Raw genomic sequence first — 26,742 nt, forward strand, 5'->3', positions numbered from 1 at the left:
CTAATTTCCTCAGCTGTATGGGTGGATAAATTATAAAATCAAACCATTATCTTAAAAAATTAGTGGAGTCTCAATTTTTCTTGTTACTTGTTCATATAACCTTAATTGTCAAATTGCAGAGGACCAATCATGGGTACCTCCAAGGCTCATGAGTTACCTATCACTCTAATGTAATCTGTGAAGCAATTTTTGATATACAAAGCAGAGAACCGTGAAAATCATATATACAATAGATGGCTATTTGGAGGCATGCATGTTTGCATGCTATATACTGTAGATGTGATAAAGTAATATTATGATAACCAAATAAACATGGCTTTCTCTGTGTCTCCCATTTCTTTCCAGATCCAGTAAGAGGATAACCTTGTGGATGGCCCTTGAATAAGCCAGATGGAACAGGATAGAACTAATCATGATGAAGGCAATAGTTTAAATCATTTTTTAATTCCACATCCTTCTCGTGTTTGCCAAGCAGAGCCTTTGTCAGTGAAGCTGCATAATGGAAACACGTCAGCGGGGAAGATCTACAATGAACTGAATGGCAACCCTATGTGGCTGCACGGGAAGGCGAACTATGGAGTGAAGCATCCTGCAAAAAGGAATGAGAGTAGTCGAATAAGCCCTGACCTTCTTCAGCAAAAGAAACATTGCAGCGGGTATTTGCAAAATGGTGGGATAAAACGCACTTTTAGTGAGCCTTCTTTGTACGGGCTTCACCTGAACAAGAAGCTTAAACAAGATGAAGAAGCAAAAAAAGGGCAAGATAGCTCATTCACTGTCAGCAACCAAGCAGGTGCTTCTAATTTGTGCAGTGAGAAGAGTGTTGTGGGTTTTGGAACAGAACAAAGTACGGCTTCAGTCTTTATACAGTCTTTAAGATGCAACTCTGGTGCTTCAGAAACTCCTCCAGCTCCCCAGATTCAATATGAACAAGGGGATGAAAATAGCAACTGCCACAACAGGGACATTGACATGGCATATAAGAACAAGGCAGTTCCAATGCCTAACGGTGCTATAGTTTCTGCCTCTTCCATAGGAAACATGCATGGTGAATTCCTGGAAAAAACGTTGTCTCAGTATAATCCAGAACATGTTTTCAGTGGAAGGCAGACAACTACGTCTTTTACAAATGCCATAAACACTCGGGCTATTAATGTGTTGACATGTGGCACATCACATTTACTGCATACCTCAGGGCAGATAAATTCCGCTCAAACCTCAAACTCTGAGCTGCCTCAGGTGCTAGCTTCTGAAGCTACTGAAGTCCACAATATAGAAAACTCCACTAAAGAATCCATCATGCAAGCAAGCTCCAATTTTCATCATCCAGAAGTAATGAACTCAGAGCAGCAAAAGTCAGAAAATACCTACCAGCCACCTACAAACAGCCGTGAAGTTTCAGAAAACACAGGGCAGGTCCCCAGACAGGATTTTTCACTCAATCCTAACAACAATCTGAAGACTCATGATAGTAGCTCAGAGATTTTGTCACAACCAAGAGAAGAAACCAGTGCTTCCTTCCAACAAGATTCTGTGTTCAGGAATGATTCTTTTAATCTACCACCTATTGCACCTTCTCCTGGGCAGGAAATAAACAGTGTGCTCTCCATGGAGGCTTCAGAAGATCCTAGAAATATTTTCAATCTGACGGAAGAAAATAACAGAGGGCAACCACATCATCAGGGAGAACATGCAAAAAAAATTTCTGGCTTTTGCCAACAAACTCCCAGTTCTCAACAGGGTCATGAATACAAGATTCAGGTTTCACAAGCAACTGGGAGTGAAACAGATGTCAATCTCAGTAGAGTGATATTGGGAATAAAGCAGCAAGATCATAGTGAAATTCAGTCCAAACTGGAGTCTAAAATTCAGGATCCACAAAGATTAAGAACCAGTCAAGAATTGCAACATTTTCCACAACTTCTGGGCCAGATTAATCAACAAGCTACTCTTGATAATGGCAAAGATCTGGTGAAAAATCACTTAGAGCAGTCACAAATCCACTCACAAGCTTCTTGGATGAGAATGACTTCCCCTCCCTTTCACTCCAGTGATTCTTCCCCAAAATCAAATGAAACTCTTTTGAGGACCATGCTTCAACTCCAGGCAAATTCACCTGAGCAGACACATCCAAAACAATATATTAGAGGTTGCAATGAATCAAAAGGAGTCATAGGGCAATCTTGCTATCAGAACATTATACAGGGAGAGCAAATACCAGCACTATTCAAAAGTGAAGGAGCACAACCGCCTCACCATTTTACTCCTGATTTGCAAATCCCATTCCAAAAACACTCACCACAATCCAAAAAGATGAATGATCAGCAGCAAAATTCAAGGCACTTTAACCTTCAACCACAATCTGAACTCCACCTTGATCAGACTTTGGAGGCACAGTTAAAGCCTCAGCACTTAGATCTTCCATTTGGGGATGACCAATTCATTCATTCACAAATTTTGCCTCCAATACTCCAGACTCAGCCATTACAATCACCACAGAATTCACAAGTAACAATGAACTCCGCACAACAAATAAAAACCACAAAATTGCCCCAAATCTTTCCCCGGTCAAGCAACAGCCAAGAACAGCAAGGGGAAATAACTTCCTTAAACCGGCTTAAATTAGAAGAGTGCTTTGAAGAAGCAAGTAATTACTTCAAATCGGTTGAGTTCCCAGTACAAGTTCCCCAGACTAGAGTGGACCATATTTCAAATGCAGCCAACAAAAACTCCCATTATAATCAGACAAATAATGTAATGAAGCATTCCTGCTCAAACATGCACTTGGTTTCTGAGAAAAAGGAAGATCCCATAAACACAGACCTCTTAACTCAAAATATGTCTCGCAACTTGCAGCACATGCAATATTATCCCAATAGCGTAACTCCTAAACAAGATCTGCCCCAGGGTTTTCAGGAACAAAACCCTCCATCTCCACCAACTTCATTTCTACAGCTGCCCTTCCAGCAAACACAAGAATATTGTAACATGACTAACAGCATGAATAGCACACAAGCTAGTCAGATTCAGCAAAGTTACTCACCCTACAGTCAGCAAACAGCATCCCATGCAATAGATCAGAGTCATGGCCACTGTCTTCCCTCCCAACCTCACAAAGATTTTCAAAAACATGCTGCTATTAGATGGCATATCTTGAATAAACAAGCTAACCAAAATAAATCTGAGTCATGTCAAGCTATGGGGTTCAAATCTATCAAAACTGAAACTGGCTCAAAGGTGAATGCTTGCTTTCCTACACAGGTTGGACAGTTGGAAAACAAACCATGGAAAAAAGCAATTAAGCAAGAGATTCAGCACTTTGGTTGTGAGAACATGCAACAAAGGAGTATCATTGAAACCATGGAGCAGCAGTTGAAACAGATTCAGGTCAAAACACCCTTTGATCACAAGTCTCTTACTATCAAATCACCCAAACAGGTCAAAATTGAGGCTGCAGGACCCATTACAGTTCTGACAAGGAATTTTAATGGTGCAGATTTCAACAGCCATGCCGTCTCATTAGAACAACAACCCATTCATTCTAGTGAAAAAACACCAACCAAAAGAAGTGCTGGAACAGCCCTCAACAATTTCTTGGAGTCACCTTCTTCGTTACTAGATACACCTTTAAAAAACTTGCTGGATACACCTGTCAAAACTCAGTACGATTTTCCTTCATGTAGCTGTGTGGGTAAGTTTTGATTGCTATTGTTTACAAAATAAATAATATAAATACTGCCAAATTTTTTACAGTTTATTAAGAAAGGGTACGCAGTGGCTCAGTGGCTAAGAAGCTGAGCTTGTTGATCGAAAGGTCGGCAGTTCAGCAGTTCAAATCCCTAGTGCTGCCGTATAATGGGGTGAGCTCCCATTACTTGTCCCAGCTCCTGCCAACCTAGCAGTTCGAAAGCACGTAAAAAATGCAAGGAAAAAAATAGGGACCACCTTTGGTGGGAAGGTAACAGCATTTCGTGCACCTTTGGCATTTAGTCATGCTGGCCACATGACTATGGAGATGTCTTTGGACAGCACTGGCTCTTTGGCTTTGAAACAGAAATGAGCACCGCCCCCTAGAGTCGGAAATGACTAGCACATATGTGCGAGGGGAACCTTTACCTTTACCTTTATCCTTACCTTTACCTAAGAAAGGGTAAGTTTCCCCAGTTTGGAATTTTTTAGTTATGTTGTTAAGATACATCAAGCTGTAGAACAGAAACTATTATTAAAGCTTACAGATATTTTATTTGTCCTCACCCTTCATCTTGAATGTTTAGATGTACAGTATAGACCATACCAAACCTGTGTGATATAAAACTTTTAAAACATACTGATTAATCTTTTCATTTCTTTTTTGTTGTAAACAGAACAGATAATTGAAAAAGATGAGGGCCCTTTCTATACTCACCTTGGAGCTGGTCCTAATGTTGCTGCTATTAGAGAAATAATGGAAGAAAGGTAATGAATTAGAAAAGCATGTAGCAGATTAAAATTTATCCACTTTTGCATGTCAGAATTTCTTCCAATCTGTGCGCATAAGTAACATCATCATTGCAAGCCATTGTAATTATTGCTAGGTTGTCTATTCTAGCGTTACCAATTCTGGTCAGAGTCTGTTTAGTGGAGAGTTATAATATTGGTCAGCTCTGCTTCTGGCTGTCATAAGCTGCCCAGGCATTCATCGGTCTGCTCAATATGATGGGCAGCAGCTAGATAATGAAATCAGTGGTCAGTCTTGTGTGCATAGCATGGGCACTTTAAGAAATCTCTCTGTTGAATCACAACAAAATACAAACTCTGGTTTTTCTATTTACTTTGAAGAAGTAAATGAAGAGTAAGAAGAGTAAGAAATAAAGAAATGAGCTTAATCAATTAAACACTCATGGATATAAATTTCCAGTGCAGTTTGAAGACTCATTAATCAATAACATACACACAAACAAACACACACTTTACACAGTAGTATTTTCTATGTTTAAATAACAATGCATGTGCTTGTATAAAACCTGTTTGATCTATTAAGCCTTTTCCCACTTGTGCACTCTCTGTATCGGGGTGAAATGCTTCTGGTTCAGACGAACAGTAGTAAAAAAAATGCTACCGGTTTAGACGAACTGGTATTTCCAACGATCAGCTGTGCCGCACGATTTATATTCGCTAGAAAGCAGGAAATCCTGCTTTCTAGCTAATCTAAATTGCACAGCACAGCTGTTCCCTCCCCTTGCTGTTCTACTTACCTTTTTAAGCCTCCTTTTTCAGTGCTGCGTGGTAGCGCCTGTAGTGTGCTTGCAGGCGAAGCACGCATTTGGTGTGTACCACGCATGCCGCGCACGCTGCATGTTTGGTGCACACTGCAAATTTGGCATGCACCGCACATGCACACCATAGTTGCTGCATGCATGCAGCAAACTGGTAGCAGACTTTGGAGCATTTCAGCACTGCTCTGTATATGATGACTTAGTTGTCAGTTCCCCAGCCAATGTGGCCATTGGTTAAAATTTCTGGGAGTTGAATTTTACATGCCTGGAAAATGACTAGGTTGTGTTAAGCTCAAATGAATTCTGAATCCTTGCTGTCATTTTCCTTGCAATATAAAATTTTCTATACTTTGGGGGAAGTTTCATTTGTCTCATTGAAACATAAACTCAATTGATCTTTAACAAGCAAAAATGTAAGTATTCTTTTTAAAATATAAATATACATTTAGTAAAAACTCAAAACGCTTTTATGTTACACATATAAAGCAAAATTAACTTTCCTCATTAAAGTGCTTTTGAAACATTTGGGTTTGGTTTGGCTTGTTTTGATTTGGTTTGGTCTGGATTTGCTATCTCCTGAAAATCTGGACCAAGCTAATTAAAATGCTATGGATAGTAAATAACCTCAATACAAGGAAGGATTTTAAGTCATAAAGGAAAAGTTTCCCGTGTTCCTATATGATTGCATTTACATTTATATGAAATTCATGTTCTTATATTTACTCATTTCATGATTTGATTTTTTTTAAAAAAGATATGGAGAAAAAGGCAAAGCCATCAGAATAGAGAAAATTGTCTACACAGGAAAAGAAGGCAGAAGTGCTCAAGGCTGCCCTATAGCTAAATGGGTAAGAATAATCTCCACAACCTTATAAAGGATATTGTTCATTTTTATAGGTATAATTAGTGCATGTTGGCAAAAATAAATCTTATTCAGGTTTTTAAAGAAATCATGGAAGTTAATTCAGGATATGCTTTAAATAAAATATGACAGATTAATAACAGTTCTATCTTAGAAATTCTATAGAAAATGTATAAAGGTAAAGGTAAAGGTTCCCCTCGCACATATGTGCTAGTTGTTCCCGACTCTAGGGGGCGGTGCTCATCTCCGTTTCAAAGCTGAAGACCCAGTGCTGTTCGAAGACGTCTCCGTGGTCCTGTGTCCGGCATGACTAAATGCCAAAGGCACAAAGAACTCTGTTACCTTCCCACCAAAGGTGGTCCCTATTTTTCTACTTGCATTTTTTACGTGCTTTCGAACTGCTAGGTTGGCAGAAGCTGGTACAAGTAACGGGAGCTCACCCCGTTATGTGGCACTAGGGATTCAAACCGCTGAGCTGCCGACCTTTCGATCAACATGCTCAGCATCTTAGCCACTAAGCTACTGCATCCCTTAAATGTATATGTATAGCAGGATGAAATCATTGTCTTATGTACATATCCTTTAAAAGTCTGTGGACCTGCAATCTCACTATGTTATATTTTTTTAAATTATGCTAGGTTTATTCTATCTTGCCTTTCCAAATCTATTAAAATTTGAAACTCACAGCTCACAGGCCTAAAGTTGGAATGAAGTCCCACAGTTAATGGACTTTTGATACCACAATTTTATCATTCTTACCTTTTAATATATAATTGAGTTGAAGATACAATGATGGGCAATTAATCCATCTAGTCTGTTGTCTTTCCTAGCTCATAGCTCTTTCAAGTTGTAGGCAGATTCTTATCCTGGTTTGAAAATTCCAAACAAGGAAAGAATAGGATAGGATAGGATAGGATAGGATAGGATAGGATAGGATAGAATAGAATAGAATAGAATAGAATAGAATAGAATAGAATAGAATAGAATAGAACAGAACAGAACAGAACAGAACAGAACAGAACAGAATAGAATAGAATAGAATAGAATAGAATTTTTATTGGCCAAGTGTGATTGGACACACAAGGAATTTGTCTTGGTGCATATGCTCTCAGTGTACATAAAAGAAAAGATACGTTCATCAAGGTACAACATTTACAACACAATTGATGGTCAATATATCAATATAAATCATAAGGATTGCCAGCAACAAAGTTACAGCATACAGTCATAGGTGGAAAGAGATTGGTGATGGGAACGATGAGAAGATTAATAGTAGTGCAGATTTAGTAAATAGTTTGACAATGTTGAGGGAATTATTTGTTTAGCAGGGTGATGGCCTTCGGGAAAAAACTGTTCTTGTGTCTAGTTGTTCTGGTGTGCAGTGCTCTATAGCATCGTTTTGAGGGTCGGAGTTGAAACAGTTTATGTCCTGGATGTGAGGGATCTGTAAATATTTTCACGGCCCTCTTCTTGATTCGTGCAGTATACAGGTCCTCAATGGAAGGCAGGTTGGTAGCAATTATTTTTTTATTTTTATAAATAAAATAAAAATTCTGCAAGCAGAACCGAAGAACTATGGTATGCAAAAGATATGGAAAAATCTGGTTTACCAAAAACTAGACAAAAGCATAATGTGGCCTGCTAACCTGAACCTAAATATTTTTTACAGAAAAAAATATATTTTTGGTATACTTTCAGGTGATTCGTCGAAATGGAACTGAAGAAAAACTTCTTTGTTTAGTGCGAGAACGTGCAGGCCACCACTGTGAAACAGCTGTGATAGTTGTACTTATCTTGGTGTGGGAAGGAATACCTCAGAGCCTAGCAGACAAGCTGTACTCTGAATTGTCTGACACTTTAATGAAGTACGGCACACTCACAAACCGGCGGTGTGCACTCAATGAAGAGTAAGTTAAGTATGTACTTCCTTCACCTCTAGGAAGTAAAATTTTCCTATAGTTTAAATATCTACGACATAGATTGTAATAAACATAGTTTCCCCATTCTAGAATACAATAAATGTGTTCAAACTGCAATTCCTAATGTTCCCAAATAGCATGGCCAGATTGGCAGGCAGATCTGGGACCTCCTTTCGCTGTAAAAGGAGGGTAAGTAAGCAAATGTAGTGCCCAACTTACAACTGGTCACTTAGTGACTGTTCAAATTTACAACAGATCATCCAAAAATATGTATGTACAACCTGGTTCCAAAGTTCCAATGGGCAGCTTCTCCCCCTGCAATCACATGACTACCTGACAGGCATTTGACAACTGGTCCACATTTGTAGACATTTGCAGTGTCTCACAGTTGTTGTTGTTGTTAATTGTGAAGTCTTGTCCGACCCATCACGACCCCATGGACAACATTCCTCCAAGCCTTCCTGTCCTCTACCATCCTGTCCTCTGGAGTCCATTTAAGATCATGCCGACTGCTTCAGTGACTCCATCCAGCCACCTCGTTCTCTGTCGCTCCCTTTCTTCTTTTGCTTTTGTCTCACAGCACATGACCAGAATTAACAATATTTTTGCCAAAAACCAATATTTAAACAATGGGTTCACTTAACAATTGTCACCCCCAAAAAATCATAAAATTGGATCAGTCATGTGATGACTGCTTTATGATCATCATTAGTTACAACCATAGTAGGCAGTTTTCATTAAAGTCATGTTGAGGATTACCAGTAGCCTTACGAAAGCTGCAATTCTTTTACAACCATTCAATGAATAGAAAAACCGTCTTGTTTAAAAAAAAAGTCATTTTTCATCCATTTCATGATCAATCCTATTCTGTTTTATCTCAACAGCAGTATAATGGATTATACCCATTTTGACTGTGCAGTAACAACAGATATGTCCATGGTACATGAGAGGACTCTAATGTCATACTTACCAAATACACAAAAATACCTCACAGAGTTCTTGTGAAGGGAAAATAGGTGTTATACTGCACTTAAATACTAATCTTACTAGCTCTTAGAGTTTAGATGAAAAAAGTTAAATGTTATTTCACAGCGGAAGATCTGTAGATCTGCTGTTTCTTTTCCCTCCATATTTTCTTTAATTATTTAAAGGCTTTATATTTTCCCTTATGGAAATGCCTTCAGTATATTGCACGTAAAGCTGCATCTAAACCATGTATTTCAGAAGTACTTTATGTCCTGATTAATATCATATTTTTAATATATTTAAATAGCACTTTTATTCAGATTATCTCTTAATGTATCCTGTAATGAGACACAATATTGTGTGTTTCTCTCCATGCTGTTCTAGATGGTTCTCTGGTTCTTTTTTGTACATCTTAGAGCTGAAAATCTTGAGGGGAAAGAAGGATGGATGAACATCAACCAATTCCACTTTTTAATAGGAATGTCAAATTTGACTTAGAAATTTTTTTTTAATTTGAATTTATATCCCGCCCTTCTCCGAAGACTCAGGGCGGCTTACATTGTGTTAAGCAATACTCATCCATTTGTATATTATATACAAAGTCAACTTTTATTGCCCCCAACAATCTGGGTCCTCATTTTACCTACCTTATAAAGGATGGAAGGCTGAGTCAACCTTGGGCCTGGTGGGACTTGAACTTGCAGTAATTGCAAGCAGCTATGTTAATAACAGACTCCATTAGTCTGTTGAGCCACCAGAGGCCCTGATGTATAAAATCATCCATTCATTAGCTCATTTAGATAGGGATGGGGAACTATGGCTGTTTTATGACTTGTGGACTTCAAATCCCAAAATTCCTGAGCCAGCCATGCTCAGCACAGGGATTCTGGGAGTTGAAGTCCACAAGTCATAAGTAGTCAAAGACTACTTCAGCTTCAATTGCAACAATACACGAGCGCACAATAGATTTAAGCTTAATCTTAACCGCGCCAATCTTGATTACAGAAAATATCACTTCAGTAACAGAGTTGTTAATGCTTGGAATAAACTACCTGACTCTGTGGTCTCTTCCCAAAATCCCAAAAGCTTCAACCAAAAACTATCTACTATTGTCCTCACCCCATTTCTAAGAGGTCTGTATGGGGCGTGCATAAGAGCACAAGCGTGCCTACCATTCCTGTCCTATTGTTTCCTTTCATTATATCCAATTAATATAGTTATTACATACTCATACTTATATATATGCTTATATATTGTATAGTTATTACATGCTTATGCTTATATATACTGTGTGACAAATAAATAAATAAAAATAAAATAAATAAAACCACAGTTCCCCACTTCTAATTTAGAAGTATATCCTGCTTTTAGTTCAGGCATTGATAGTGCTCTCTCCTTCCATTTTCCCCATAACAATAACACTGCACATACATTAGGGCAAAAAGAATGACTGGTGCAGAGTTACCCAGATAGCTTCCATGACTCAAATGGAAGTGAATCTCTGCCTTACCATGCCTAGCACAGCCTGTTCACCACTATACTACACTGGCTCTTCTTTAATTTAAAACAGCTATGTTTCAATAGTAATCAGAGGTAATTTATGATAAAGAAACTGCTTTAAAATAGCTATGGTATATTGGCAGTATATTGATAGCCCTTGCTAATTTTTTTTCCTTAGACGAACCTGTGCATGCCAAGGACTAGATCCTGAGTCCTGTGGTGCTTCTTTTTCTTTTGGTTGTTCATGGAGTATGTACTATAATGGTTGCAAATTTGCCAGAAGCAAGATCCCAAGAAAGTTTAAACTATTAGGTGACGATCCAAAAGAGGTAAGGTTGTCCTTCAATTATTTTTCCTGGAGGAAGAGGGGAGGAAAGGAAGGGAGAGGAAGGGAAGGAGGGGAAGGAGAGACAGAGACAGAGATGGACAGAGAAAGAAAGATAAGTTATAGTGATGAGATTTGGTACAAAAAGAGTGGCAGTGTCAACAGTCCCATTTTTGTTTTATTTAGTCTGGGCATTCGGCTTCAACTCTGCATTTTTTGTTGTTTTTATTTGTAAGTTTTAAACATTGCTGTTCTGTATAAAGAATTCCAAGAACTGAAACAATACATTAGTTGGATCAGTTTGATTTGTTTTAGAATTCAAATAAACAGATTCAAACCCACCTCCAGTGTAGATATTTTGAGTTTTTCCATTCTTGACGGATGTTGATTCACACCTTACTTAAATACCACTAGCAGATATCCCATTATTTCCCAAGACAATCTGTCATATTGCTGAACATTTTTTCTAATTTTAAGCCAGAATCTAGTTTCTTGAAGTTTTTATTGACTGATTCTATTGCTTTTTGGAACAACAGAGGACAACAGTAGCCTTCGTTATCTACACAAAAGTCCTTCAGATATTTGAAAACAGCTATCATTTTGCCCCATGCTCTTCTTGGGAAATAGGTTTATGATCTGTTGAATCACATTACAGTGAATGAAATAACCATAAGTGTTTTCAAAATCAAAGCTATTAGCTAAAAGTAGTAATTAACTGTTAATGAGTGAAGTTCTTTTTAAAAAAAAATAGGAAGAAAAACTAGAATCCAATCTACAAACTTTGTCAACTCTAATGGCACCCACTTACAAGAAACTAGCACCTGATGCCTATAACAACCAGGTCAGTAAAAAAAGAAACAAAAATGTTTAATAACAATACTAAGATTCATTGCTTTATTTTACCAATGTATAAGTCTCTCAAGATTTTGAAAGAAACTATTGCACTTATAAGGTAGAATTCATTTATGAGGCTACATATTTATTATTTACAATAATATGAAAGGATTAGAAATGGAGTGGGACAGTGGCCTAGAGACGGCTGTGAGTTCGATCCTAGGTAGAGGCAGTTATTTCTCTCACCGGCCACACTGTGAATATATCTGCTGAACACAACTCTGCATTGGCGACAGGAAGGGCATCCAGCCATGAAAACACTCTGCTAGCTCCATTCAGTTGGCTCCACCCTGGAAGGGATTATGGGATCATTAAATGAAGATGATGAAACAATAAGAACTCAACAAAAATTAACTGGTTTTGTTTCTGGCTACTATGGTGTCTCTGAAAATGCATGATTATATCAGAGAGGTAAAAAATTATGTTTCTTTTCAGCTTTTATGATGGACTCCACATTGATGAACCATGGCTTGTTAAAGAAGCATAGTAGCATGTTGTACTTATAATAAAACCATTATTTTCAAGTCACAAGGGCTGGGTTTATACCAAAACTAAGTAAATGAGCTGATATATAAGCCCAAACTTCCAGGATGATAAAATTGGAAATATCCATACATGCAACCCTATGAGTCTATGATTTAGCACCTAGAATCAAATTGACATTGCATGATCGGTTTGCTATCATTGGAATTGGAGAAAGGAACATTGGATTGGTCTTCCTTGATGCATAACAATCAAAGTGTGAAGAACTTCCACAAAACTGAAGAATTTGAAAACAGCTATCATTTTGCCCCATGCTCTTCTTGGGAAATAGGTTTATGATCTGTTGAATCACATTACACTGAATGAAATAACCATAAGTGTTTTCAAAATCAAAGCTATTAGCTAAAAGTAGTAATTAACTGTTAATGAGTGAAGTTCTTTTTTAAAAAAAATAGGAAGAAAAACTAGAATCCAATCTACAAACTTTGTCAACTCTAATGGCACCCACTTACAAGAAACTAGCACCTGATGCCTATAACAACCAGGTCAGTAAAAAAAGAAACAAAAATGTTTAATAACAATACTAAGATTCATTGCTTTATTTTACCAATGTATAAGTCTCTCAAGATTTTGAAAGAAACTATTGCACTTATAAGGTAGAATTCATTTATGAGGCTACATATTTATTATTTACAATAATATGAAAGGATTAGAAATGGAGTGGGACAGTGGCCTAGAGACGGCTGTGAGTTCGATCCTAGGTAGAGGCAGTTATTTCTCTCACCGGGCACACTGTGAATATATCTGCTGAACACAACTCTGCATTGGCGACAGGAAGGGCATCCAGCCATGAAAACACTCCATTCAGTTGGCTCCACCCTGGAAGGGATTATGGGATCATTAAATGAAGATGATGAAACAATAAGAACTCAACAAAAATTAACTGGTTTTGTTTCTGGCTACTATGGTGTCTCTGAAAATGCATGATTATATCAGAGAGGTAAAAAATTATGTTTCTTTTCAGCTTTTATGATGGACTCCACATTGATGAACCATGGCTTGTTAAAGAAGCATAGTAACATGTTGTACTTATAATAAAACCATTATTTTCAAGTCACAAGGGCTGGGTTTATACCAAAACTAAGTAAATGAGCTGATATATAAGCCCAAACTTCCAGGATGATAAAATTGGAAATATCCATACATGCAACCCTATGAGTCTATGATTTAGCACCTAGAATCAAATTGACATTGCATGATCGGTTTGCTATCATTGGAATTGGAGAAAGGAACATTGGATTGGTCTTCCTTGATGCATAACAATCAAAGTGTGAAGAACTTCCACAAAACTGAAGAATTTGAAACAGAAACTTTTTCAAGGTGGGAAGGGCAAGTAACAGAATATGCATCACCACCTTATAATCCAAGCCCTTCTCCTTAATAACATAACAATACTTCATCATTTTGGTATCACTATGATTAGCAATGGATGAAATATAAATATTGCTATACTTCTGTTGCTGAGGGCACTTCAAATTGAGCCTTTCAGGCATATATAGGTAAGACCACAAGCTAAACATATAATTTGTCTCCACAGTTAGTTTCTGACAACTTTGACTGTTGCAAATATGTTGAAACTGGATTTCCCAAAATTGCCTGTTTGCAAAGTGGATTTTTTTTATTGTGAAATGATGAGAACAAATAGAGGAATTCCTTCTAATATCTCATTTTATGATTTTTTTTAATGTCTATGTGACCACTGCTGGTGAAAAACACCTGTCATTATGAAAGGGAGAGAACATAAATAGATGAAATTAAGACGTGTACTACAGCCTGTTAACCTTCGCTAATAATTTTAGACCAATGAGCACTGCTAATTTCAAACTATTGTATGGTTCCCAGCTTGGATATAGTCCTGAGGTGCTACAACTTCAGAGCTTAAATAGTCTATTTGCAAGAGCAATTTGGTAACACACAGTTGGTGAATTAAATAATACAATGTTGGTGAATTAAATAATATAGAATAGAATAGAATTTTTTATTGGCCAAGTGTGATTGGACACACAAGGAATTTGTCTTGGTGCATATGCTCTCAGTGTACATAAAAGAAAAAATACCTTCATCAAGGTACAACAAGGTACAACAAGAGATCCTTGGTGGTCTCTGAGTTTGCTTATTTTCTTGCAGATATTTCATTACCCTAACTAAGTAACATCAGCATTGCTAGTAAGGAGTTCTGTTTGCTGTCCGTTTATATTCTGGTGACTTGCTTGTGGGTATGGGTGATCTTAGAGATTCTTTGGTTGGGCTGTTTACTGATAGTTCTTTTGCAGTTCCTTGATTGGGGTATTGTTTACTTGATTGTTGGTCTGAAGTTAACCTTGGAGTTAATCTATATAAATATACTTGTGTCTAGATTGAATATGAACACAGAGCTCCTGAATGTCGCCTGGGTTTAAAAGAAGGTCGTCCATTCTCAGGGGTCACTGCCTGCCTGGATTTTTGTGCTCATGCTCATAGAGACCTACACAATATGCAGAATGGTAGTACATTGGTAAGTCAGCGATTCACCAAGCCATTACTCGTGCACAACAAACTTCTTGCATTAAGTTCCTTATTTTTCATAATCTCTATTTCTATTAAACTGGCACATGATAGCTACCAAGGAAAATTGTGAAATATTGCATCAGTATGAATGCAAATCCTCTAGGCTTTTAATTTTTTTTAAAAAAAATGAGATTCTCAAGGTTAATTCTTACATTCCTTGCTTTTGTTTGCCGTCCTGTTCTCTTTTTTTTAGTACAGTGAAATAAAGTGAAATTGGAAACTTTAAAATATATAGTTTTGATTGGCATGTGTATTGCAGAATGTATGCATTGGAGTCTACAGAAATTTTGCTGTCAAATTAGTGCATTTTTTTCAGACTTAACAAGATAGAAGCCTTTTGAAAGAAGCTTCATGTACTCATAAAGGATATGTTCTCTACAGTCATGTATTCATCCCATTTCTCATACATCCCTTTGGAGCTCTAGCATGATGTAGCAGTTCAGGCATCTGACTAGAGTATGAGTTGTAGTTTCATCTTAAGCAAAAAGCCAGCTCAGTGATCTTAGGCTAATCGCAGTGGAAAACCACTTCTGAAAATTCTTGTTTAGAAAACTGCAGGAAGTTATCCAGGCGACCTCCAAGATACGTGCTGGGACTGAAGAAAATAATAATCTGTTTAATCTGTTGTCTTCCTTTCCCATTTTCCCCTCAACTTTGCCACGCATAATCCTTTTTTTGCTAATTTGTCATCTCTTTACATCTCATGCCTAGCATTTGTGACTTTCTGTTTGCTGATGATTCCCTGAAGGGAGTAATCAAGATATATTTTCTCAAGAGCTGATTTGTTCTTCTTACAATCTATTGTATTCTTAGTAAGTACTCCAACTCCATAATCCAAAGGATTTTTCTTGCTGTTTCATACTGTTCATCTTTCAAAGTCATACATTACATTAGACCATACCTTTAGCTGTTCTGATCTTTGTTATCATACAAACAGCCTTATCCTTTTTTTTTTTTTTTTACATTTATATCCCGCCCTTCTCCGAAGACTCAGGGCGGTTTACAGTTTATAAGGCAATAGTCTCATTCTATTTGTATATTTACAAAGTCAACTTATTGCCCCCCCAACAATCTGGGTCCTCATTTTACCTACCTTATAAAGGATGGAAGGCTGAGTCAACCTTGGGCCGGGCTTGAACCTGCAGTAATTGCAGGCTACTGTGTTGTAATAACAGGCTCCTTACAGCCTGAGCTATTCTATAACCTTGTCTAAATTTGTAATTGCCTTCCTCCCTAGGATTAATATCCTCTTTACTTCTTCACTGCACTGTACATCTTTATCTATTCTTGAACCCAAGAAAACAAACTATCTACCATCTTCACTTCTTCACCATCAACTGTAAGTTCACTTAGCATTCTGGTTGACACTATTTTTGCTTTTCTAATATTTAACATTAACTCGGATATTTCACTTTCTACTTTTTCTTTCTTACTTGGCCTGACAAAGTGTTATCATCTGCATGTCTCAAATAGTTCATTTTTTTATCACCATTTTTTATTCCAGCAGACATATCTTCTCATCTTTTTTCTATATTATTCAGCATCTTTATTTTGCCCTAATTTTTCCAGCAATCATTCTTTTACATAGTTCCCTCTTTTCTTCTACTCTATTCAACTCAACTCAACTCTACTCATCTTCTGATATATTAACTATATATCATACTTTCTTTTCCTAAAGTCATTCTACTTTCACTTTAATTATATGTCTTCTTTTTCTTCCATGCCTATTTGTCCCATGATCTATTCCTGATATTGTCAACATATGATTCATCTCATATTTAGAACCTTTTATCAGTCTTATATCCTTCTCTCACTCAATTTTTTATCATAAACTATCACCTCAGTGACCATTTTAGATTTACATTCATTTCTCTACAATGTCTTTAAAAGCTCATACTCACAAAGAGACACTATTATTTATTTTTGAGTCCCTGAATCACCTATATTTTTTCTATATTTTCTTATCTTATACTATCCACCAAATTCTTCTGGATTCTATTCATCCAAAATGTTGCATTTTTTTTCCAAAACCCATATTTGATTCTTCCACTACTATCATTTATTGTCACCAATCTATAGATTCATATTTCCATATACACAACAATCTAGATGAATTACATTTTGATACATTTTTTTTCTTTCGTTCCTAGTTAAGCCTATGGCTTCCTTTGTCTGCATATATCAACTTTGATCCACAAAATCAAACTTTCTTCTTTCAGATCAATTACATCCTCTTTTTCGCAGTTTTATAGACATGCAATATAACTATGCCATAGTTATTATTTGTTGGGATAATAGATTCTCGACTGCCATTTGAGCCTTAATTAAAACTTGCACATAACATTTTTAATTAAATAAAGAATGCGTAGTCAAGTTTATTTTAGTCATATCTATTTCTTGTACAGCATTCTCTACTAATGGTAATGAACAGAATTAACCAGTTTGGGCCAATATACCATTAGTACAACTGAAACCCTTTTGTAGCCCAAGCTTGCTTATTCCATTACCTGCAAACTACAGTCTCTAATGTAGGGACTGCTTTAGAAGCCAGCATATTATCATATTTATTTATTTATTTATTTATTTGAATTTTTATACCGCCCTATCTCCCGAAGGACTCAGGGCGGTTTACAGCCAGATAAAAACATGAGAATAATACAAGTAAAAACAACAGTTAAAAAACTTATTAATTAGGCCGAATTAAAAATATCACTAAAATAATATAAAACCCCATTAAAAACTAAATTTAAAATTAAAACCCTAGGCTAGCCCTGCACAAATAAATAGATGTGTCTTAAGCTCGCAGCGGAAGGTTCAGAGGTCAGGAAGTTGGCGAAGCCCTGGGAGAAACTCATTCCAGAGGGTGGGAGCCCCCTTCCTCTGGGTGTCGCCAGTCGGCACTGCCTGGCGGACGGCACCCTAAGGAATCCCTCTCTGTGAGAGTGTACGGGTCGGTGGGAGGCAATCGGTGGCAGTAGGCGGTCCCGTAAATAACAATAATATGCATTGTATCAGCATTTAACACATTTTGTATTTGATACAGAATTTTTTAGTTCCTTCTATCATTGTGTTTGTAGTAAACACAAATTTAATTAAGTATTAATAAGGCCCATTCTGATCCACAAGTTTCACATTTCTAAAATATCCAGTTAGATATGCTTAATTTCCACTTAGGCAATTCTGCAAGATTTCCTCAGTTAATACTTCTTTTGTTATATGTTCCAGTTGTATGTGTCATTCTAAAAAGAGGAACTCATTCCAGCACTTGAGATAAACAGACTTCCTTGGTATGGCCATGTTGTCATTTCTAAACCTAGTCATGAAATTTCATTTTTTCCATTAAGGAATTCTTCTGATGTGACAATTTCATTATACGGGATCCAGATTTCTCCATATATTTTTCTCGAAAGCCATACAGGAGTGGTTTGCCATTTTCTTCTTTCAGCTTTGTTTTAAGTTCCTTCTCCTAGGTGGTCTGGCTGAAGAGAGCTGAGAAATCCATTCATTTGCTAAAATGAAATTACCGTATTTTTTGGAGTATAAGACACTCCGAAGTATAAGACGCACCTTAGCTTTTGGGGAGGAAAATAAGAAAAAAGCTGATTAGCAGGTGGATTGGCTCCCTGAATACCCCAATCAGCTGTTCCCAGAGGAGAATTTTAGCAACAGGTTCCTTGGTTGTGAGCTCTGTGCCTTGCTTTTTTTTGTGCCTCTGAAACTCTGTTTCAGAAAATACTTTTTTCTGCCTCTGAAAGCCTCCAAAACAGAACTTCAGAAAAAAAGCCTCTGAAGCTCTGTTTGGGAGCTTCTTTTCTGAAGCTCTGTTTGGGGCTTTTTTCCTAACCTCTGTGAAGTTCTGTTTGGGGCTTTTTTTCTGAAGCTTTCTGATGCTTTTTTCAGCTTCTGAAACCTCCCTTTGAGAAGCTGGGCAGAGCTACATTCGGAGTATAAGATGCACCCAGATTTTCACCCTCTTTTTGGGGGGAAAAAGGTGCATCTTATACTCCGAAAAATACGGTAATCATTTCCCAAGGCAATGTAAAAGGAATACAGTACTGATCTCTTGAGCATGAATACCAATGAAGATTGGTGGCTAGATATATTCCCAAAGTGCTACTTCTAGATTGATCAACAAATTTAAAACCCTGCAATCACTCATTCCCTTATTGATTGACATATTTTAACTTCTGTATTAACAGAAGTTTAATAGGATTAAACCGAAAAGACCATTTCCTCTTCAGCAATGATTAGCAACCTGTATGCTGATATGTATGTGAAGAAGTACACCTCATGTAAAAAAATTTTTTTCAATTTTACCATATGTGGATATATCAATATTTTATCTCCATTCAAGCAGCATATAAAAAAGTAAATGTGACACAACTGAACAAAAACATGGAAAATTGACTTTATTATTTATTGCATTTATTATTTGCAATTATTCATTCAACAAAAAAGATAATGCCACTTCTGTAGAAAAACTAAGTTGGCTTTAATACCTGATATTTGGAAGAAATAACCCCAAGTTGCAGCGGTTTTTTTATAAATGAACATTTATGTTATCGACTGAGGAGAAGATTTCTGTTCCTCCATGCAGGAATTTTTCCATAGTGCAATATTTGAGGGACTTCTTGCATGCACACCCCATTGGAAATCACCTCACAGCATATTAAGGGAATTTAGATCTGGGCTTTGGGTTGGCCATATTAGCACCCTCCATTTCTCTTCTTTTCAGCCATTCCTTGTGGATTTACTCACCAATATTTTCCCAAAGCTGTGTCATAAGTTCATGGATTTCATCACTGGAACATTTGTTTCTCAGGAATATTAAGTGCTCCGAACATGAAAACGATGCCAAAGCCTTCATTTTATACAAACATACCTAATGTACAAATAGTAGTGAATACAGGAATAAATATGTTGACAAATAGGAGTCCATAGTGCCCCTAGGTGGCGCTCGCTGACCTCTAAATGTTTTGGGGTGGTTGTTTTTTTAAAGGAAAAAAGTAATGAAAATGATGGAATCTTCTAGAGAACAAATCCCACAAAACATTCTTGCATGGTCTAGATTATTTTAGATTGTTATATTTTTAAAGAGTTTTTTGTTGCTGTTTTTAAAGGGTTACTGACCCCTGGGGAAACTATTGAAAAATAGAATATTTGTGGTTAAAAATAATCCTTGTTTAATTTAGCTTGAGACAAGCTGCCTCTGAGGAAAAATTAACACTGTGACTTTAAGGTCATGAAGGATCATAATTGTTTGTAGGCCAAGTTTAACCTCACGTCATTTGTCGGTCCAAGTGTGTCTTCCATTATATTATTTTGACAGGTCTGCACACTAACCAGAGAAGACAATCGTGAAATTGGCCAAATACCAGAAGATGAACAATTGCATGTGCTACCCTTGTATAAAATATCCGATGTAGATGAGTTCGGAAGCACAGAAGGTCAGGAAGAAAAAAAGCAGAATGGTAGCATCCAGTTTCTTAGTTCTTTTCGACGAAAAGTAAGGATGCTGGCTGAACCTGTAAAAACCTGTCGGCAAAAAAAGTTGGAAGCCAAGAAAGCAGCAACAGAGAAGCTGGCCTCCATGGAGAATGGGCCTAACAAACATGAGAGAGAAAAACCATCCTCAGCACGTCAAAAGCAGGTCAATGCAGAAGCATCGGCTCACGGCAAGCAATTAGCAGGTATGTTTTTAGAGGCATTAGCTATGATGTCAGCTCTGTCACATGTACCATATGGGCTATTTGTACTTTGAACGTGAGAACTACGAGAAAGGATCACTTTGAAATAAAATTGTATGAAAATGGCATATGTCTTAGCATGTCATTTATTCCCCAATATGTGATTAAGCAACCAGTCTAGGTTTAAACCCTGCTGCAGAATCATTGGCTTGAGTTGAATCATAATGGTTTCACTTTGTTGTGAAAATGTCAGAATCTATGGCAAAATGAAAGTTATAAGTTATATATGGCACCGAGAAAGTCGAAAAGGAGGGATTTTTTTATTTTCTTTTGTTAACTTTCACAAAGCTCCTGGGGCAGAGCTCATCTAATATAGCTGATTGGCATGGGATTTACAATAAACAAAAGAAATGCTTTTTGGTATAGTGAACCTTTCAGAATTCATTAGGCATAGTGATGACTGATCTTTGGATGCCTTTTAAAGATAAAAGTAGAAATGTTCAATACTTGGAACAAAATGTACAAAGGTGCTTCAGATCTGATATTTGGTACCTTCAGAAGCTTAAAGGAGTCAAATTTTTACCTGGGCTCTTAGAGCACCAAGTAGTTGTGCAGGCTCCAGAAAATACATGGTTGAGTTTAGGTAACAAGGGAGTGTAAAAATTTGATTGCACCCTATTACTGCTTCCTTCGATCCTTTCTCATATAGTCTGTTTGACTATAAACCCAAGGAAAGAGAGGGCTTCTTTAAGAAATTGCCAACAGGTACAAGGAGAATACTAATGCCAGATTTGAAGCACCTTTGCTTACACCAGAATTCAAATATTGCACATCTCTAGAAGGGCTTTGAATACATGTTTCAGAAGAGTACCTGTGTTATTTTTTCACACCTGCTTCCAAGCCCTCCTAAGATATCTGGGAAACAAAATAGTGCCAATATTTGAGCTTTGGCCTGATTCATCAAGGCTATTTTTATCTTCAGAGGGGGAAGATGCCCGCAACATTCATATTTGATCTACAGTAATTTCCCATATCTCATATTTGTGGCATAATTCAATTGTGCAAAACCTCTTCCATGAAAACTAGATTGGGCAACATCTTTCCATAATTGAATTAATTCTATACAAATGATAAAAAAAATTTTAAAAAAGCCTTAAAGCTCTTTCCTTCTCTTTCTTGTGTACAGATCTTTTGCATCTTTCAGGACCAGCTGTGTCACAACAGCAACTTTACCATCACCCATGCCAGGCTCTCCCTTCTAAACCTCAGTCAAATCATGGCAATTTATACTCTGCTTCTGATCCTACCAATCTCTATATGAGTCTGTCTAATGCAGCTAATCCATATTCAAACTCTGCACATCCTTCCAATCCTTACGGAGGATCCAATCCAATGAATATCTACCAAACTTCATCACAACCTACAGGAACTTATTTGAATTCTTCCAGTCTCATAAATCCCTATTCTATTCATTTAGGTCAAAATAACCAGTATCCTCATTATCCATGCAATGGAAGCTTATCAATAGACAACTGTTCTTATTACAATTCCTATTCAGCTCAGACTCAGCATATGGACTTGTTTAGGTATCAGAGCCAAGATTCTCTGTCTAAACTAAGTCTACCTCCAATACATACATTGTATCAGCATAGGATTGCAAATAATCAGAACTTTGGGCACAGGTACTTGAATTATGGAAACCAAAATGTGCCAGTAGATGCTTTCAACAAATGCACCTTTAGACCAAATGTTCATCATGCAGGTTCTTTCCCATCTTACGCCCAGCATGAGACTGATAACCCTTTTATGGACATCACCTCCAGGCTGAAATCTAATCTAAATAATCCAGGTGTGGACTTCATTAATAAAAATGGTGATCATCTGTATCCCTCAGCACACCTTGCCCATGACTATCACAACATGTTCAATGGCTCTTCTCATTCACTCCATCTCCAGAACAAGAATAGTCAGACAGCTAATGGGCTGTCAAACCTTTTTCCAGATTTTAACCATAATAGAACTGCTTCTGAAGTAGGTGCAAATAAAACAGAGGTGCTCAATGTAGAGGATCCTGATGATGTCTGGTCAGACAATGAGCAGAGTTTTCTGGATCCAGAATTAGGTGGTGTTGCAGTGGCCCCATCCCATGGATCAATCCTCATAGAGTGTGCTAAACGTGAACTCCATGCTACAACCCCATTGAAAAATCCTAACAGGAATCACCCTACAAGGATATCACTTGTCTTCTACCAACATAAAAGTATGAATGAGCCAAAGCATGGTCTGGCTTTGTGGGAGGCAAAAATGGCTGAGAAGGCAAGAGAAAAAGAAGAGGATTGTGAGAAGTACGGTCCAGATTATGTGCCTCAGAAAGTACATGGCAAAAAAGTAAAACGGGAGCCTGCTGAATTAAATGAGAACCTGGAACCAACCTATTTTAGATTTATCAGGTCCCTTGCACAAAGGACGATGTCTCTTACCACAAATTCCACAGTAACTACATCTCCATATGCCTTTACACGGGTTACAGGGCCTTACAACAGATATATATAAAAGTCACCTTTGTTTGTTACCTCATAATTATTCCATTAAATTAGATTAGATTAGATTAGATTAGATTAGATTAGATTAGATTAGATTAGATAGAGTCAGAGCAAGATACAGTATTTTTTTTCCACTTGTCCTTGAGGAAATCTTCTCCATCCCACCAAAATTAAATAATTTTGCCACTGCATATATTTGGAGAGCTGTCACAAGTCACAATTCGAAACTAAAACCAAAGTATCCTATGCAAAAATTAAGAAGACATAACAACCAACTAGGACTGAAATACTGCTATTACTACTGGTAAAAAGAATGACCATAATTTTAAAAATGAACATCTTTAACCATTTTGCTCAAGAGCAGATTGAAGCAAGAGTGAGTTTTTTTTTTAATGGTGAAAACTCTGTAGTATTTCTTCTACAGAAAATTGAATATTCTGCTAGGTGCTCAACTGATGGTGTACTGAAATGCTTACTGGAAATGTAGTTTTTAGCATGGAACATTTTGTTTGTTTTTTGTTTGGCTTTCTTTTGTTTTGGCTATGATTTTAACATATATCAATATTAATCAGGATAGCTACACTTACAACAAAAGCACTGAATTTGTTTTGGCTATTCTAAAACGTGGTGCTATATACAAAAATGGTGTCTACTGCAGCATTTAGACAAGTTTTAATGTCTTTTATTAGCACTAGATAGGATAGAAAAAGATCCTGCTCTCCTTAATTCATAAACAAAAGCTTTTCATTTGTGTTGACATCCAGTTTTTTTAAAAATCAGCTACCACTCATTGTTTAAAACATGGGTGCCCAACCAATAGGCTATGGGAGGGACACACTTGTTTTAAAGCATGGAAATCTGGATGAAACAAGGGCAAGATCCAACAAAGCTATCAGAAGAGCACTGCAGGCAGAATGTGCCAATAGCAGCTAGAATAATGGAAGCAAAAAGGCAACCTTTTAAACTAAGAAGACCTCTGCCTATTCAGCCCCAAAAGAATTAATCCTCACACTTCAATGGTTGAATAGTGGAACTGATGGTATTTTTCAAACAAACAAAGCTTAACCATGGGTTAGTACTGGGGTATGCATCCATTTTGGTTTATCTACAGGAACAGTTGAAATGTTAGGATCATGTGTTTGGCATATCCATCTGTTCAGCATCCCCATGTTCTGTAAGTGCTATAGAATGTTTATCTATTTACAAAATGCAACATAATCTTCATAATTAACTTTAACAAAAAAAGATTCAGATGACACAGCAAGTCATGGGTACGATCAGGCTTTATTTTGTCTGTTTCTGATTTAGTTTTATGTGAATTAACGAAAATAAGCACAAGGAGGTTGGAAGAATTTAATGTCTTTCATTCAGTTCTAGTTTATCATGTGTAAATATAGGAGACCATAGTTACATTAAGCCATGATTTGCTAATAACCAAGAATTGGACCATGTTTTATGAGCTGGGTTGAAAAGCTATATTTTAGGCACACTAGAATTTCATAAGATGGAATGCAATTGTCTCTGATTAAATCTATTGAATGCATACTTCTAGTTTTCCTTTGGCAAGTGATCCTAGTCAGTCAACTAATCAGCTTACCATCTAGGTCTATGTATTTTCCCTATGCTTTCAAATGATCAACTGCAGTCAGAATTTGTGTCTTGAGTACGTGGTCTATTTTTCCCAGCTCAATTAAGATGTTTTAATATAGCAAGTATTACTAGCAAATAATATTCTTTTTCAAGGTTAATTCAGCTGGGACATGAATCAAAGCCTCTTGGTAACCATAACAAGATGATGCTAATGGCTGCTACTTATTTAAAAAGAGATCCTTTCCCATTCTGTGCTAACATTTTGAGAAATATTTTCCTGGTGACTTAATACCCTACAGAATTGTAAATCAGAAAAGAAACTGGTCTTCTTTTGTTTGGATAAAGCTATTGAAGATAACAGTTTTATCTTGATTATCAGGAAAATGCAAATAAGGCTTTCATGCAGCAGCCCTGAATTCTCATTCTGCTACTTCTCCATGCTAAATAAGCTTTGTTGGATCTCACCAGAATTCATTTCATTTGGCAAAGATCTGATTAAGAGCAGCAAACAATAGAAAAATATTTTGTGAACGGTGCTTGAAAAACTCTCTAGGTGGTGTTGCAGTGTTGCCACTGAAAACTATTATCTGGGTGCTAAAACTTTCCAGACATTTACTGTAACATTAAAAGAAACTTATTTGAATAAATGTATTTAGTATATACATACTGAATATTACCCAGTATCACTGGGAGTCAGATAGTATATACATTTAATAACTTATTGTTATGATGATTATTAAGAGTAATATGCAATTAGAATCATAGTCTAAGATTGGTGAAAACTTATTAATTCAAGACTTAATGAAGAACTTAAGAATTATTAATATAGTACCTTAAGGATGGAGCCAGTTTCAAGAAAGGTGGCTTTCTGTAAAATTAAGATATTCAGGTTCAATAAATTCAAGGTTTTCAAATATTCAGTAAATCCTTTAGATAGGGCTCCAAGGGCTCCAATCAAGATTGTTATAACAGCAGATTTCTTTTTCCATAAATGTTCAACTTCTACAAGCGTTCAACAAATTATTATTATTGTTATTGCAATCTTTTGATCTTTGGGGCAAATTTATATAAGATGGAAAGGGGAGAAGGTATTTGTAACTGCAAACAGCAGGATAAAGTTTTAAAGCCAATTATAGACACAAACTGAAACCATTTCTCAAACACTCACTAAAAGAACAGAGAAAAAATTTACCTTTATTTACTCTGTTCAACCAGAGGTAACGGGATTTTTTAAAAATACAAGTTTCGTGTTTTGGTGCTCATCTCACACAGGTATATTGTAAATATTAATTTTTAACTATTTTAACAAGAAGCTCTTTCCTGAAATAGTACACATTTTACATTACATATTAGACAAAAACATGCTAAACTTGACCATTTCGTCATGATTTTGAGCTACTTTTTAAGTTACAGATGATGGTTACTGCTTTATTTAATCATGGATTATTTATGCTATGGTATATATGGCACTGCTTGGTGCAATGTGGCCATATTTTCTAGGAAATGTTGAGAAGAGTCAACACAAAGAAATACAGGGTTGTTCTGTAGGAAGTTAGGGGCTGGGGAGAATACAGTAGAGGCAGCTGGCTTGCTGTGGTGGTTTTTAATTTGGTAGTTTGTATAAAAGTGTAAGCAAAACAGATGTATAGTAACTTGTAAACAATTTTAAAGCAATGTTTTAGTATTTTAATAATGTATAAATATATATTATATCTCAATATATATATATATATATATCTATATATGGATTTGGAACTGAATTCACATCATGGTGCTACTTGGCCTGTTCTCTAAAAAAAGTGTGCTAAAACTATGTTCAAATTATGTTTGAATGATGTTCCTACTTGTCATATACCTCAACTTTACTTGGCAGTAGGATTTTAAATGGAGATTTATAAGATATCATGTTCCCCTGATTTTCTGCTTCGCTAATATTTGGGAAAAAGAAATTCTCACTACTTGATAGCAAGTGTAACTTGAATTTTAACACATAGTTTTGTTCTAAAAATTCAGGGATATATCCTCTCACAATTTCCTTAGTAAGCCAATGTATCATCTGTGTATGTGTATGTAAAATTTTATTGTACAGATTGATAAATATTATTGTTGAA

General features: G+C 36.6%; 1 protein-coding gene across 1 annotated transcript; it reads left to right on the plus strand.

The window, feature by feature from the left end:
• Positions 1-351: 351 nt before the first annotated feature.
• On the plus strand, positions 352-26,742 carry TET2 (tet methylcytosine dioxygenase 2). Its single transcript, XM_058192644.1, has 9 exons — positions 352-3,691; positions 4,365-4,455; positions 6,010-6,103; positions 7,816-8,024; positions 10,681-10,831; positions 11,579-11,668; positions 14,621-14,758; positions 20,141-20,501; positions 21,685-26,742. Exons 1-9 carry the CDS (start codon positions 391-393, stop codon positions 23,049-23,051), a joined length of 5,802 nt encoding a protein of 1,933 aa, XP_058048627.1. The 5' UTR covers positions 352-390; the 3' UTR covers positions 23,052-26,742.

The sequence above is a fragment of the Ahaetulla prasina genome, chromosome 8, assembly GCF_028640845.1.
Source record: "Ahaetulla prasina isolate Xishuangbanna chromosome 8, ASM2864084v1, whole genome shotgun sequence".
NCBI lineage: Eukaryota > Metazoa > Chordata > Lepidosauria > Squamata > Colubridae > Ahaetulla > Ahaetulla prasina.